At 40.2% G+C, this 16,898-nt stretch overlaps 1 protein-coding gene across 1 annotated transcript in view; it reads left to right on the top strand.

The window, feature by feature from the left end:
- Positions 1-16,898, top strand: part of LAMA1 (laminin subunit alpha 1) — a 156,899-nt gene that overhangs the window by 96,664 nt on the left and 43,337 nt on the right. Inside the window, exons 30-40 of the mRNA XM_036009299.1 lie at positions 3,114-3,235; positions 6,042-6,128; positions 6,440-6,633; positions 7,612-7,754; positions 9,922-10,011; positions 11,617-11,728; positions 12,841-12,854; positions 12,903-13,051; positions 16,007-16,217; positions 16,402-16,518; positions 16,641-16,804. Of these exons, the coding sequence (XP_035865192.1) occupies positions 3,114-3,235; positions 6,042-6,128; positions 6,440-6,633; positions 7,612-7,754; positions 9,922-10,011; positions 11,617-11,728; positions 12,841-12,854; positions 12,903-13,051; positions 16,007-16,217; positions 16,402-16,518; positions 16,641-16,804 (1,403 nt within the window). The remainder of the gene's footprint in view (positions 1-3,113; positions 3,236-6,041; positions 6,129-6,439; positions 6,634-7,611; positions 7,755-9,921; positions 10,012-11,616; positions 11,729-12,840; positions 12,855-12,902; positions 13,052-16,006; positions 16,218-16,401; positions 16,519-16,640; positions 16,805-16,898) is intronic.

Below are 16,898 nucleotides of genomic sequence, written 5' to 3'. Positions count from 1 at the left end.
TTTTACTCGGAAGCATCTTTCATTTGTGGAATTTAAAAGTAATTTCTACTAAGAAAATTGCTAAATCACAGCAGTGCCCAGGTGAATTTAGAAACTGAAATACTTCGTGGTTTTCCTCAATTAAAAGATATGTGTTAACCTTTGCTGACCCCATTAGATATGTGGAATTAAAGAATTATTCCATCATCCAAGGTAAAATGGACTTAATGAAGATACAAACAGTTGCAACACTATTAAGAAAAATTTATTCATTCTAATGAGCTCATGCTCCAGGTAAAAGTAAAGTGCTAATAGAGAAAAAGAGAAAATTTCATTTAAGGATTTAAAAAGAATGGATTTCAGGCAACTTAAAGTGAGATGTAATCAACTGGGAAGGTCCTTTGGTTAATCATAGGGCAAAAATCACATGAACAGTTTAAAAGGTAGATCAGTTCTTTCAGATTACATCCACAGCTAAGTATTTCAACAAGATTAGGTACTCTTAGGATGTTAAATCATGGCCCTGCCTTTCCTTGTCTGAATCCACCAGAACAAAGTTCCAAGATCTTCAGCTGACTTGTTGATCTGTACCTAGCAAAGAGCATAGTCTGCTTGCCCAGTCCATGAAACGCTGTGGCAGAGATTTCCCTGCATAAACAATGATGAATAGCTTCCAGACAGTTCCCTGCTTGGGGGGCCCCTAAGAGACCTCTCCGGGGCCTGTCCATTACATTTCATAGTAAAACAGCAATGGCTATACATTCTGTCAGAATGCTGGACAAAGACTCTAAATCTAGATATTTTGTACTCTCATGGTGTTGAGCAGAACACATTTTGCTTCTTGTTCTTGCCATTTCTTATGGAAGATCTGTGTTCTATGTTTGTCCCTATGATGCTAATTCCTGTGAACAAAACTCCCTCTGAACAGAAAACAGCATCTGGGCTTACAGCTTGGAATTTCAGGGTTGGAACTGACCTTCCACTTTTGTCAAACTCCCTCACATCTTAAGACCAAACGATAGCATCCATGCCAAGCAGATATTTAATGTACGTTTACACACCTCTGACAATGGGGTGCTCACTCCCACAGCAGCTCAGCTCATCTTTGGGCAGCCCTAATCATTCCTGGGACTGGTGTCCCTGGATCATCCACGTGTTGGTACAGCTTTAATATTTGGAGTCACTGAGATCAGCCATTAGCTCAAATTTGTTCAAGAAAAGTGGCTATATGTTAACAAATAACTTGCAAAAACACTTGATAAAATTCCTCTTTCACATATGCAAAGGCTCTGAATATCCAGCCCTCTTGGTCAGATACCCTCAGTTTGTATGTCCACAGTGGTCCCCTGTGATGTTCTGAGTCTTCCCACCATTCTGAGGTGTGAGTGTCAGCATCTGACTGAAAGCATGCCCACAGCCCAGCGCCCATTTGCTGCCGCCTCTCCTAAACTGACCAGGCACTGAGACACACGTTCTTTCTGCCAGTTTAGCACCTGGGTCCTTGCTCTTTGAACTTGGGACCTTACCTTCATCCTCAGTCTTCATCTCTTTTGTGGTGTACTTCTTCCATTTGATAAAATCTCTTAAGCACTCCCTATGTAGTTGCTATAGTATATGTGGGGCCAAGACCTTTGTGGATCTGATTTTGCCATCCAGCATGTAGGATGTTCCTTCCTCTCTGTGTCACTGGGCCTATGGTATAGCCATAGGAGTGATTCATCAGAAATGTGACCTGGAGGGGGGTGGGGAGACCGAGGAGCAGAAAGATAACCTGGGAGTCCCTCTCCCCAGCTACTGTCTTCCCGGAGACAGGACTCCCCCTTTTCCAGTGACAGGTTGGCAGGCACTCTCTGTGCACCTCCCATAGCAGCTAACTCAGCCCACATGTTAGTCCAGTGAACAGATTCTTGTTGGTTTGCCACTCTTTGGAGCAGCTTGTCTTAGATTCTCCGGGATCTTGAAAACCAGGGCACTTGTAACCCTTTATATGTTAGAAAGAGTTTTTAAGTTTTTAATGTCGGCGTTGGTGTTAGTAATCAAAACCCAAAATATCTACTTCAATCCCATCTCATCATCTAATATTTATTCTTTATTGGATATATATACATACACATATATGCATATATACACATATACACACATATACATACATATATACATACACACACAGATATACCATTAAAACAGCTATTTAACACATTTTCTTTTTAAGAGAGAGGTTGCAAATTTTACCTCTAAAGATATGTCTATTTTAGGGGCCAAGTGAATCCCACTAAAATCTATTTTCATCAGGTGAGATAGGAATACAATTTTAAAATATAAAATACTGGAATCACTTTTAAATGAAAAAAGCTTAAAAGTCGTTTTTTAAACATGTGAGAAGGTTTCTTTCTATATCCTCTCTTGCTGCCCAGGATCGAGTTCCAGACAGTTGGTGGGTTAGCTCGGTGGCTTCCCGTCACTTCGTCAGACACTGAGTCCACGCCCAGGGCCGAGCAAAAGCAGAGTTCGAGTTGGACTCGGATGTCAAGAACTACTTTGCACGTTTAGCTTAAAAATGTTTAAATAGCATCATTTTAGGTTCAAATGATGACATAAAATTCAACTAGAAATGATTTGGTTATTGCAGGAATCTCTTGGTGGTGGTCCAAAACCGTGTTTTCTTCCCTCACTATTTCCTAAATCCTTCACCCATTTACTTCTGCTCTTTCAACGCCCCACCTGTGATCATTGACCCCGGCCATGTGTAGAACCAGCATGCTTCAAATCATTTTTAAGTCGCTATACAGTTTAGATTCATATTTTGATCAAAAACTAGCAGCTGCATGGATATTTTCCGTAAGAAGAATGTATTAGTATTTCCTAGGCTGTATTATTGGATGCATGCAGTTTTATCATGAATTAAGGCCACAGAGATGGTAGTGTTTATATGATTTAACAAACATGAAGGAAAATACCTCTTCTCCTAAGGAAGGAAGGAAGGGAGGAAGGGAGGAAGGAAGGAAGGAAGGAAGGAAGGAAAGAAGGAAGGAAAAAACTGACATGAAACATGGAAGTGCTTAACTATTAGCAGATAAGGAGGATTTCTAACAATTTCCCATTGTTTCCCTCTTCTTTTGAAATGTGGGGACCAGAACTGCAGCCATAACACCTCCGGTGACCACTGCAATGTGTGTGCTCCTGGGTACTACGGGAAGGTGACTGGCTCGGCCGCTGACTGCTCTCTGTGCGCCTGTCCTCACAGCCACCCTGAGAGGTGAGCTGTGCAGGTGCTCTGGCACACCTGCGCCACCGAAGCTGGGATGATTCCATTTCCAGCCCCATTTTCCTGGGTCTCAGTGTGATCTATTATGATTAATATTCTCTGTGTATTAAGAAAGGCTAGTTTTAAGAAAAAGTGTTGAATTCTCACAAACACTTGAAGAGAATCTTCTCAAATCTGTGCTGGTATTTGGGTGTTAGAATGGAGCCAGTTAAAGAAAGGACTTTCAGGTGTTTTTGTTTTTTTTTTTCTTAAAGGTTAATTTTACCTGGCTGGCATAGCTCAGTGGATTGAGCACGAGCTGCGAACCAAAGCATCGCAGGTTCAATTCCCAGTCAGGGAACATGCCTGGGTTGCAGACCATGGCCCCCAGCAACTGCATGTTGTTGCATCTCTCTCTCTCTTTCTCCCTCCCTTCCCTCTCTAAAAATAAATAAATAAAATATTAAAACAAAACAAAAAAACAAGCAAAAAAGGTTAATTTTAGCCTCCAACCTATGTATCCAGGGTGCCTAGATGTGACTTGTTATTCACTTTATGAATAATGACATAAAAAATTATGTTCCTGTTTAGTGTAAGGGAACAGAGTTAGAATTTATGTTTGATAATAACTGATAAAGTGTGGAAATGCTACACAGGGATGTGGTTGGAGCTGGGTTCTACCTCGTACTCATGATACTCGTATAGAATTATCTGAACACCAAAAAGAACCAGAGATTTTAAGTGGAAGTTGGAATGTCTGTGAGCCCTCTTTGGTTTTAATGAAAATTGTAATTCATAAATAATTATTTTGTTATTGCTTAGAATATTGACAAAGCACTCAACACATATAGATCAAATACCAACATTCTGTATACTAAAATGAAGTTTTCTTTTTAACATTTGTTTGAGTCTTCTATTTTTTATTGTCTTCAAATAAGCAGTGTTTGAAATACAAAATGAGAGGCACTGTGTAAACTTCCCTTATAAACTATCAAGCATCATAAAATTTATTGTTACTATTAATGCTTTGTATTAAGTCTGTATATAAAACTTGACTTATCGATTACACTCCTGTAATCTAAACTATAGAAATACTTCCATATGTGTGTGAAGATGGATACGTTTTATTGTTGCTTGTACTCATGAGAAACTGAAGAGAAACTGAAATACGTGCCTGCCTACAGGAGATTGATTTATATACATGGTGATACATAACTAGAGTGAAATATTGTACAAAAACTGAGAAAAGAATAAGGTATATCTATATACCTTAATTGGACAAAATTGGAGAAATAGCCAATTAAATTACTTAATTGTGACTATATCATGTGATACCATTTGGGAAAAATTATATTCATATGTATATTCATATTCATAGCTCCATGGCTATATGCGCCCAGACAAATGTTTGGAAGAACATATTATCCTTCTACTTTGTATATTTCTGTAACATTTGAATATTTCACTTTTTCAATCAAAAAATGTTCTAACCATACCCAAAATCCATGCTAATAAATTGAAGTTTATACCACTAGGAAGAACCTGTGAGGCTATGAACACTCTATATGTGGTCTGCACCTGAGGGGCCCTAAAATACATCTATTTTTTCATTTTCTACACATTTTATCTTTTCACTGAAGTCTTTGCTTTTAGTGTTTAAGGAAGGAAAAATGTAAGTAGTGAAGTGGTGCTCTGGAGAACCCCATAACTTATTCTGGGAGTCTCTCTCTTTTTCTTTTTTATTGACTTTATTGGGGTGGCATTCATTAATAAAATTATATAGGTTTCAGGTGTACAATTCTGTAATAAATCATCTGTGTATTGTACTGTGTGTTCACCATCACAAGTCAAGTCTTCCATCACCATTTATTCCCCCTTTATCCTTTTCTTCCTCCCCCACTCCCTTCCCCTCTATTAATCACCATACAGTTGTGTCTATGAGATTTTTAAAAAAAAATTTTCTTGCTTAATCCCTTCATCTTTTCACCCACCCACTTCTCTTGACTAGTCCCCCCACCAAAACAAACAAACAAAAAAAAACCCCAGATTACCCCTGTGTTTTTTTTCCCCAGTGCTTTGCAGTACCCATCTGAGCCTCTAGATGGTGTATTGGTAATTTAAAACGTGAAGGCAGAGGTTGTTGAAAAGAAAGGCAGTAATAAGACAAAAGCTGAAGTTTTTGAGTGAAGGAAATCAGTATGAGTGGATATTAAACTTTGAGTGGCTCTATAATTTTGCTTCAGATGACCTTTCACGTGACTCCCTACCTTCAAGTTCATTCATTTTCAAATCCCACCTTCACGCTTCGCTTTTCTTCGCCCCACCTTCTTCTCCTTGCCTTTCATTACAGCCCATTCTATTCACGAGCACTTGTCCAGTTCTCTTCTCCCTGCTTGTTCTCAGCTTGCTCATAGTCATGTACAGCTCTCTCTAATCGCGTTTTCTTCAGTAAGTCACATAATTTTTCACCTAAACTTCAGAACAAGACCTTTCACCCGAGAAGCTGTCTTGTTTGGTGACTAATTGGGTGAAATCTGGGAGATCTGTCTCCTTTCCCTCTGCACTCACAGGGCTGTCACTGGGCAGATGTCTAACGAGTATCTTCTAGATAAAAGAGGTGCTTGTTTGTGTACTGATTACATACTCACTTTCCCTTCTTTTTGCCCGATACACTTTAAGCCCTACAAATCTTGTCTAACTATGCACTGTGGCCACTTAACTTTTAGGATAGTACCATGTACCTAAGAGCACTGAACAAGTACCACAAGAAAGAGTTGAAATTGTATATCTGAAAATTCAAAAAATTGTTTTCTTTCAGTTTCAGTCCCACTTGTGTTTTGGAAGGTGATAGCGATTTCCGCTGCGATGCCTGTGTTCTGGGCTATGAAGGACAATACTGCGAAAGGTATGTGGTGGACTTACCATGTGGAGATTGCTAGGCACATCTGCTCCTTCTATATTATAGGACATGTTTACTAAAGTAATTTGAGAGTCATTTCAAAACAAAATCTCCTAGGTGTCAAGATAAGCAAATGCTCTGGGTGTGGCCGTCTTGCCTTACTCTTAGGAAGTGAAGTGTAGAGTGAGAGAGGTGGGCCTGTGTTCTTTGCATTTCATTCGGCAGAAATGATGCCTGCCCTTGCGCAGAGCTGGCTTGTATATGAACATACTGGTATTGGCACTGTTGTCTCTACCTGCATGTTTTCCTTTCTGCAGGTGCTCGTCAGGCTATCATGGGAACCCTCAAAGGCCAGGTGGCACCTGCCAGAGGTGTGACTGCAGCCCGCATGGCTCTGTTCACCGGGACTGTGACCGTGGGTCTGGGCAGTGTGTCTGCAGGCCAGGGGCCGCGGGGCTCCGATGTGAGGAATGCGAACCCAAGCACATTCTGGTGGAAAGCAATTGTATTTGTGGGTATTTTCTTCCCATCCTACATGTTTAAAGGTGGCTTTTCCTTCCAGATGTTCTCCTATTAGTGTGCCCTATGACATCAGCAGCATAACATTCCATTTTAACTAAGTATAGATTGCCATTGTATCTGCCAAACTGAACTTTTCATAGTGTGTTTGGAGCTGAGGCAGAAGGTTCTAGGATAACAGCACTTCTCTCTCTAGCACCATAAGCAACACAGTAATTCCAACTTCATCATTTATCTGCATTAATAGTCCTTTAATGGAGCCAAGTGTCAGTCAGTGCAGAAAGGGAATGCCTGTGTAGGTTGCCATCTATGTTACCCAGATTTCACTGATGGCTTCAGCTCATGGCTGCTGTGGAGATTTTTTCCGGTTCTGATTTACTTCATTAGCAAGTACATGGGGTAGTGACCTGCAGGTGTCTTCTCTATGGTTCAAGGGGTAGATAGGGGGGAAGCAATGTTAGGATCATGGCATTCAAGAGCTTTTTTGTTTTGTTTGTTTGTTTTAAGCAAAAACATGCCCATTGTTGGCCCCAGTTTCCTTCATTTGTATGTGCTGAAGGTGTGTCTGCAAACTGAGAAAAAGACACACCAGGGTCTTCAAGGAAATGCATTTGGAATTCCTTGCCATTGGCCCAAGTCAAAGAAGAGCAGGTTCACCATCAGGGTTGAGCAGTGTGACAAAATGTGCACCAGGCCTGGCACCCCCTCTGGGATCAGTCGTTTCTTCCTGTGTGCCCTGAAGAAGTCACTGTTCTGATCTGACTCTCAGCGTCATCATCCCAGAACAGGAACTTAGTATTCTCTGCTTACCTTCCCTCACCAGCTGGTGTGAGAGTGTGGTCCCCGGAGGTCTTGCAGTATACTTTGCCTTCATTATGACTTTGTGTTATTATTACACAATGGCTAATGCACACCCATGAGAAATTATGCAGACCATTTTGCATAAATTTTAACTTTCTTCTTCTTTCAGCTTGTGATGATGAGTGCACAGGTGTGCTGCTGAGTGACTTAGACAATGATGCCGATGCTGTTCTTTTGGTGAACCTCACCGGCGTTTTCCCTGCCCCATACAGAATTTTGTCAAACCTGGAAGATACAACTAAATACCTCCGGGTAGGTACAGGTAATGCAGAGATGGTTAGAAAATGTGTGTCACTGAGAGGTGTGGAGCTGGTCTGCACAGCAGGAAGCACTTTGTCTGTCCTCCCACCTCCTCTCATTCCCAGCGTAACTGCTGCAGGGCGTCCAGCCTTCCCTTGACCGTGACCAGGGACCTCACTGGCGAATGCCAACTTGTTTTACTGTGGGACAGCTTTAATTGTTTAAGAGTTATTCATTAAATTCCTTTTACAAAGTTCTACCCTACCCCATGGTCATTCTTCGCCTTTTGGAATAAGACAAAATCCACTCGCTCCTCTTTATGAAAAAGTTTGGGTATTTGAAAATAGCTGTCCTAATACAAACACAGGAAATAAATCCAGATAGTATGTTCTTTTTTAAAAGTTTTTATTTATTTATTTTTAGAGAGAGAAGGGAGGGGGAAAGAGAGAGAGAGAGGGAGAGAGAGAGAGAGAGAGAGAGAGGGAGAGAGAGAGAGAAACATCAATGTATGGTTGCTGGGGATTATGGCCTGCAACCCAGGAATGTACCCTGGCTGGGAATTGAACCTGTGACACTTTGGTTTGCAGCCCGTGCTCAATCCACTGAGCTACGCCAGCCAGGGCCCAATAGTATGTTCTTTAATGTTGGAATATACTAACTATATACTAACTATAACTATTTTCTGTAAATGTATTATTCTTAACTAGAGTTCTAGGGCACAAAATTTTCTTCAACCTGGAAAATTGTGTGAAAATCTCTGGGGCTATGTCACAGTTTTGAGTTTAGTCAGACAGGATCTGGGTCCAAAAAAAAGGGTGAAAAGTTAAGGAATTGACTTGGTAGACAACATTCCACTCTAGTATTGGTAGTATTTTTAATGCTAATTAAAAATATATATATGATTCTTAATTTTGCTTAAATCCTATACACTAGAATTTGAGGTAATTAATTTACTGTGTCAAGGATTGACATTCCTGAGTGCCTTTTTTAGTTAAAAGCTTTTCTTAGACTAACCATTTTCTTAGGCCAGTGTGCTTCTGTGTGTGTGAGTGTATGTGTATGTGTTTTTAATTAAAATAACAGGAAAGAATGAAATGTCTTTCCCACTCACTGTAGACACAATAGAGAAATACTATTTTTTATCACTATGGGCCCTAGGCATATAACTATATTTTAAATTTATCAAGTGAGATAAATAGTTAATTTAAATTTTAACAATTTTTTCCATTGTATTGAATTTATTGTGATGACGTGACACTGGTTAATACAATTATATAGGTTTCAGGTGCACGATTCTACAACACATCATCTATTCACTGTATTGTGTGTCCACCACCCCAAGTCAAGTCCTCATCCCTCTATTTATCCCCCCTTTGCCTTCCTCTGCCTCCCATCACGCTCCTCCCCGTGGTAATCACCACACTGTTGTCCGTGTCCATAATTTTTTCTTTCTCTCCCTTTTTTGCTCAATCCCTCCAGCCCCTCCACAGCTGTGAACTTGCTCTCTATCTGTGAATCTATCAAATCTTAACTATTTTTGAATAATTTGCTCCCAATTAAACCACTTGTCAATTCCTTTAAATAACTTTTTATACTTATGTAAAGCATGAGTAGGTTAAGAATGTAAACTCTTAATTGTTTGTTGTTTTTATTAATCTACACAGGAACCTTGGGCAACTAACTTAACTAGCATACCCCAACCCTGAATATAGCCATGTTATATGGTTGCTATAAGGTTTAAATACAATCATACAAATAAAAAATTAGGAATGTTGGCATAAATTAGGCACTTAGTTGTTAGTAATCATGAAGACTGTTTTTTTCTTAATATTTTTGTATTTTAACCTAGTAAGCTTTTTAAAGTAAGTTTTTAAGGTGTTAACAATTATTGTTAAAATTGATGTGACTCTGATATTGAAATTAAGCCAGACTCACCCAAGAATAGCAGCAGTATTGGATTCTGCACAACACGCCAGACTAAACTCATATCTGGAAAGAAATATAATGCAAAAGATGGCAGACAGGAACATGTTGCTATAATCAAAACTTAATTAAATATCATTCATTTTATTTTAATGCAATTTCAAGGAAAGAATTTCTGCAAACAAAATAGTTAATAACAAGTGAATCAGAGCATTTATTTTAAAGCATTGTGATTTGTTGTCCTCATTCTTTGTAGGAATCTTTATTAAAAGAGAATATGCAAAAGAAACTGGGAGAAACTCAACTTGAAGCTGTTACAAAACAAACAGATGGCCTGCAAAGGGAGGTAAATTCTCCACCTAAAGGGCTTGCTTCCTTTGTGAGCAATTGCATTGGGGCTGTCCCCAAGGTTCTGAGTAGGTCAGGGCAGCCTCTTCCTCTCAGGATCAAAGTGGTTTTAGCCTTGCCAGTTTTTATGCCTTAGTAAGAAAAGCTCCTAACTTAATTTCTATTGTCACCTCTGCTGGGGGAGCAGTTGGGCATTCACCTTACCATTTGACCATCATTTTCTCCTGAGAATCAAGGGGGGTGGATTGAAAGATCCCTAAGACTTCTTCCTTCTTCTGAACTTGCTGCACTAATTGAGTGCCTTGTGAGCAAGGTGCTCAGAGGCACTTCACCCAGTGCCAGGACCACTGATGGCAGCTCCCCGGGCAGAGCCAGCACAGCCCAGAGCTCGTGTTGTAGTATTTGTGCAACCTCCGGGCTTCAGGCTGTGTGCTTCTAATTTTCTGTCTTTCAATGGCAAGTGAGCTTACTCTGAAGTCAGCAGGGAATTATGTAGTCTGTTTATCCCATGTCAGATGAGTGGTTTCTAGTGACCCTAAAAAGAATTTCTTCCTCCACAGATGGTGGGGGGGGGGACCTATTATAAAATTTATAATTTTCACTTATGAACTTCATGTGCACATACAAATGCATGCATGTACTTAGATAGGTATATGATAGTGTATCTACCCATATGTATATACTTAGCTATGTATACAATGGTGTATCTTTACATATATGTATCTACTCTTTGTCTTTCAACATCCACACATGTACACACTGATGCACCCTACTAAAGTATTAGCTTGGCTCCTGTTAATTTAGAATTAATGATGACTTGGGATGAGTTTAAAGGTTTAAGTGTGGGCTGTAAGTACCTCAGTGAGCAAGCATGCAGTAGGAAGTGATAAGCTGATTAAATAAATCCTCTCTCTTCATTTAAGAAGATTCTCTTTGGGTTTTTACTATGAAACACTTTTAAACCCAGTCTGAGTTATTTTACGTTCCTAGAAATTACAGACAATCTTTCCTTTTACAAATTATAACATTCCTAATAAAAACAACAGCTAAGGGCAGCTAAGTCTGAGCCCTTGGGCTGCCAACTTTACAGACATTATCAAATTTAATCCTCATAAAGCCCCATGAGGTACATGCTATCACTATCCCATGTTATCAATGAGGCGAGAAGATGTTACAGACTAGGTTTCCAGATGGGCAGAATTGGGCCTAAAACCCAGGTTACCTGCCTCTGCATTCTTAACTCCTTGTCTAAGTTCTCATGGTCAATAAAAATTAGTAAGATTTTTTTTTATATTCTGTATGCTTGAGTTCTAAAATGAATATAAAGTCTTCATAATAGAAGATAGAAAAGTCTGTGTTTTAATGGCCAATTAGGCTGCTTTAAAAATATGCCATCTTTTCTCACATAGAATCAGCAGTAAATTCTTTTATTAACCAGTTAGTCAATTTCCAATCCTGAATTATTGACCTTGGTTTCTGTGGTACTGTACATTTTAACTCTGTATTCTGGAACATAGTTTGTTATTTTAAAAAGACAACTTGAACATCAAAGCTTGAATATTATTCAAAGTCAAACTAACATGAGATCTTTATTTTCCATCAGCTCACTAGAGTGTTAACAAGCAGCCAACATGTGGCCAGAGCGACTGAAAGAATCCTCAACAAGAGTCAATATCTCATGACACTTACCGAGAAACTAAAGATGAGCACTCAAGGTAGTTTGAGGGGTTCATGCTATTTGGAAGGATAAGTCTCGTTCCGTCTATAAAATGTGTAAAAGGATGTGTGTGGCTCCCACTCGACCATGAGAACCAGAGGACTGTGCTATTCCATGGTTTGGGGATCCTGATGTGTCCAGACTACAATCTTTCATTGAGAGTTTTATCTTTTCAGAAATACTTGTTTCCTTTTTTATCACAAGCTCCTATCATTACACTTAGATACTAAGTATCAAGTAGATGTGGTGCCTCTCTACATGTTATCAATTTGTCAAATTAACACTTATTAAGTGGAGCACAGGGTGCCAGATGATGAGCCAAGGTCCAGCTTACGTTTGCTTCTGACTCTGTAGGCTCTTATCTGGGATGCATGCTTGTCTGAGGGGGTGAGTGTCAGCTTAAGGTCACTGCTGGCCTCATAGCCAAACAAAACATTGCTAGGGCAGCTATGCCATGGGAGTGGCTGAGCTATCTCAACACCAGTCCTTTGCCCACGGTATGAGCTGATGCCATTTGGAGCTTCAATGTGGTTCCAAAGGGCATCCACATATTAGAGTAATTTAGTCACTACTCAATTTGGGATGTCCTCTCTGATCTGACTTCTAGATTGCTACTTTTAGTTTTCTGGTCACAAGAAATATATTCTTGATCTTCTTTTCGTATTATTGTGTAAGGGAATAAGGAGTACAGAATCCAATGGAAATCAGACCTTATAGGGCAAAAAAAATAAGGAAATTATTAGAGCAAATAATATGTCTAATAAAAAGAGTAGTATCAAGTATTGGTGCTTCCCTTATGGAGTAAATATTTGTTGAGCAGCTTTTATGTGCAAATGTCTGTGCCAGGTGCAGGAAATGCTAAAGTAAACCCAACAGCCACAGCCCCGTCCCTTACAGAGTGTTAGATAAACCAGTAATTTCAAGTCCATGAGTGTTTTGGTAAGGGACATCCCAAGTGCATTGGGATGTACAGGCCATCAGGCGGGCTTCGAGGCTCAGCCACTTCTGGTGAACAGGGCAGGCCTCACTGAGGAAGGGCCTGAGTGTTTCCATTTTAGTGCTGTCCACTTTTAAGAGACTTAGTAAATGACTGATGAATTTTCTCCATAGAAATTATTGAAAAGGCGACAACTCTAAATCAGACTTTGGATGAAGATTTCCAGCTATCCAAGGCGACAACTCTAAATCAGACTTTGGATGAAGATTTCCAGCTATCCAGCTCTACTCTTCAGAATATGCAAAGGAACATTACATCTTTGCTGGAAACCATACGGAAAAGACATTTCATGCAATTGTACCAAAATGCCACCCTTGAACTGAAGTAAGTCCCTAGATTCCATTCATGACACAGCCAATTAGGGGAAAGAACTTCAGTGCTGAGGGGAAAAGGCATGTGGAGGAGCGGAGAGAAAGCTCTCACTGGGCGCGGAATGCCATAAGAGAAGAGAGGGGCCCTGTTGTCAAGTGAATAAAGAGATGGTGCCAACCCCTCCAAATTGAGAAAATTGTGATCAATGCCAATATTTCTCTGTTTTTGCTTCTGTGCCATAGGTTCTGCTTCTCTGTGTCTCTGGAATAACATTATACTGTATTTAATGAAGATCAAGTATAATGTGATAAACTCCCATGGAAGAAAATGTAGTCAGTGGCTACTGCCTGTGCTGTAAACTCTTAAGGCAGATCGACATTATGCCAAAATAATGCAGTTTAGTTATGCAAACTCTAATTAGAAACCACAGTGTGAAATGACAGATCACAGAGAATATTAGACATGGTCACCAGGAGCTTATAATTTTCTTTAAGTCTCTTTTCTTAGTATTTTCACACAGGTATTTCTTGATGTAATATAGCAGTCTTTTTTCTAGGTTGTGATAAATACCCTAAATACTGGCTTAAATACACAAAACTCCATTCTCTATAATGTGATATTTAAACTATATTTAGTCTATTTTGCTATTTTAAACAATGTTGCCATGGACATCTTAAACAAAAATCTTTTTCTGTATTTCACGTAATCATCTTATTAGGGTAAAATATTAAGCAGTAAAATCATTTAGCCAAAATTTTTGCATTTTGAGGATTCCTGAGCAGCATGTCCAAATTATTTTCTAAAAGATTTGTTTAAAACAGTATGCACTTCTTCAGGCAACACGCCGGAGAGTTAGTTAAGCTTACATCTTTTTTCATTACTGAATATGATTTTTGACATTGTTGTTGATTTGTTAGGTGAAAGGAGGAGCTTACTGTTGGGTGGGACTTGGAGAGCTGGAAATCTAAGTACTAGAGCATTAGTTAGGGCCTGGAAAAGGCCCTGAGAGAACCGTGAACCAAAAGCCTGGAGGAGATCAGAGGAGGGTGAGGGCCCAGGAGCTGGGGAAGGCAGACCCCTGTGCTGTGAGGATGGAGGCTTCATTTTTCATATTCTGTCCTGTAATGGTCTTTGCCACCTTGTGAGGTAGGGGAGAATGCAACTGGGAAAACTGAGGCCCAGAGACAATAAGTGACTTGTCCAATGATTAACCTCCAGGATAATCTGAAACCTGACCACAAACCTAAGTGTGACCATAAACACTGTTATTCTCTAGCCCCAAACAGAAGGAAGCACCACTTGAGATCCAGTCCCTTAAAGATGGGTGTTGGAACTTGGATCATGAGGTCAGAGACTATGCTGCTACACTTACACTAGATTATAATCATTTTTTCCTACCCTGACCTTTTACCTACATTGTCCCTCACCTGAAATGCATGATACACCTGGAGGGAGCAATGGAGAGAAAAGAGCTGACACCTCCATGTCCATCTTCCCAGGCCCCATCCATTTTTGAGGTGGCCACCATAGGCTCAGTTGTGCTAGTCTCTGCTTCCTACCCTTCCTTGGCTCCCCACTGCCCCCCAGATAACAGAAATGTCATATACTTAATTCTAGCCCAGCCCCTTCCACTCCCCACATTCCTGCCACTCACCCATCTCCCACTCATCCTGGGCTCTCCAGCTCTACCCAGGGCTTTCTGCCCAGGTGTGTATCTCATTTACATATTAAAGACAGAGGTTCCCTGGAGATCCATGGAGTCATTTTGGGGGACCATCCTCTCCCACCATTACCCTTCCATAGTTAGTTCACTCATTCATTCATTCATTCATTCACCAAAATGAGCCCCCAGCGGCAGATACTGTGCTAGGAGCTGGGGACACAAAGGAGAATAATAGAGATTGTTTTGCCCACTAGGATCTCATAATCCAATTAGTAAAAGTTCATTTTTCTGAATAGCATTTGAGAGGAAGGAGAGAAAACAGGGTCCTTCCACCACCCTGTTGTCCTTAGTGTTTCTGCCAGGCCCTCTGCCATTGTTGGTCCTGCGTATTTATTTAGAACAAAGTGATTAATGAGATTGCATTCTCTCTTTAATTTTCTAGTTATATTAGTTATATTATTATTAAAGAGACCTTTCATTTTACAGAACTAAAATGTGTTCTCTGGTCTCCACTTTCTTATTTTCTATAAATAATCCCAGTCCTTATGCTATTTCAAATTTTGTGGATTATTTTAGTAATTGTTTATCAGCTGTTTAATGATAATCTGTAGAAAATTGGTAATTTATGCTGAAATTTGACGATCCTATTGGTGGGAATATTCAGCACACAAATCAGTTGTTTATCATGCTTGTGTCAAGGTCCCCAAGACCACTGTCACAATCAGTTTCACTAGGACTCTCAGGACTCAGCATATAGTTCTACTCAGGGCCAGTATATCTTATGGCCATGTATTACGGATGCACTGCTGAGTCAGAGAAGAAGGCAGGGTGGAATCCTGAGGTACCCATACAGCTTCCTGATGCTCCCTTTCCTTGAGGAGCACAGAATGCATTCTCCCAGCTACAAAAATGAAGCAACATGTGGGTGCTGTTTCTGCCTAGGGAAACCCACTAGAGGTTTAGCATCCATGGTTTTTACTGGGAGCTAGTCTTGTAGGTACCTTCTGCCTAGCATATGCCCAATTCCACACTCCCAGAGGGGAAAGCAGGTGTTTAGCATAAACCACATTGTTTGCACAAACAGTGGAGGCAGTGAGCCACTCATATTGGCTAGGGAACAGTGGGAATACTTTGCAGACCTTGCAAGCAGGCCTGTCAAAAGACAGCCTTCTCCTGCCCAGTATGTTACCCTTTGCTGCACACTATAATATTAGGTATGGATATGCATAAATTCCTTCTCTCATTTCGATGGTAGGAGCTTTGTTACTCATTTACTTACTATGTGGACCATCTATATTTACCAGGTCTGCTAAAGATTTATTGTCACAAATTCATAAGAATTACCAGAAGCCACAGAATAAGTTGAAGGTGATAAAAGAAGCAGCAAGCAGTCTCCTTTCAAAACACAACAGTGAACTGCAGGCAGCAGAAGACCTCATGAGGGAAGCTGAGGCAAAGACGCAGGAAAGCAGCCGCCTGCTGCTCATTGTCAATGCCAACCTGCAAGAGTTCAGTGTGAGTCTCAATGATTCTCTCCTCAGCTAAAGGTAGTAACTGAAATCTCTGATGTAAGTAATACTATTTTTAGCTTCTTGAAAATCAAGCTCCGATTACTAACCTCAGAACATAAGCATCAGGCACCAGTGTTTGGAAGCTGATGTGCTTTGTGAAACATCCTTAAAGATGATTTTTGCTATAGGATAAAAAGCTGCTTGTTCAGGAAGAACAAAACTTGACATCAGTGCTAATCACCAAAGGAAGAAGATTGTTAGATGCTGCCAGTGCACGAGCAAAGGCTGCACAAAATGCTCTGGAAGTAAGTTCCAACTCAACAAGCCATGCTACGGTTTCCAAATAACCTTCATACGTCTCATATATGCACACACACATGCATTGTTAAAGATGAATGTGTATTCACAGTATTGATGTCTCTTATAGCAGTTAGAGCGTCACCGGGATGAGCTACTTCTATGGACCACCAAAATCAGGCACCATGTGGATGATCTGGTCATGCAGATGTCCAAAAGAAGAGCACTTGCCCTTGTCTACGGAGCTGAGGATCACGCAGCTGAGCTCCAGAGATTAGCAGGTGCCCTGGACAGGTGAGGCTACATTTTACAGGAATTCCAGAGGTTGTGATCCATTGATCAGAGAGAATAAAGACTATTTTGATCACAATGTTGAGGCACTCTTTTT

This window comes from Phyllostomus discolor, chromosome 9 (genome assembly GCF_004126475.2).
Source record: "Phyllostomus discolor isolate MPI-MPIP mPhyDis1 chromosome 9, mPhyDis1.pri.v3, whole genome shotgun sequence".
In the NCBI taxonomy this organism is placed as follows: domain Eukaryota; kingdom Metazoa; phylum Chordata; class Mammalia; order Chiroptera; family Phyllostomidae; genus Phyllostomus; species Phyllostomus discolor.
This window is presented reverse-complemented; position numbering and strand designations above follow the sequence as displayed.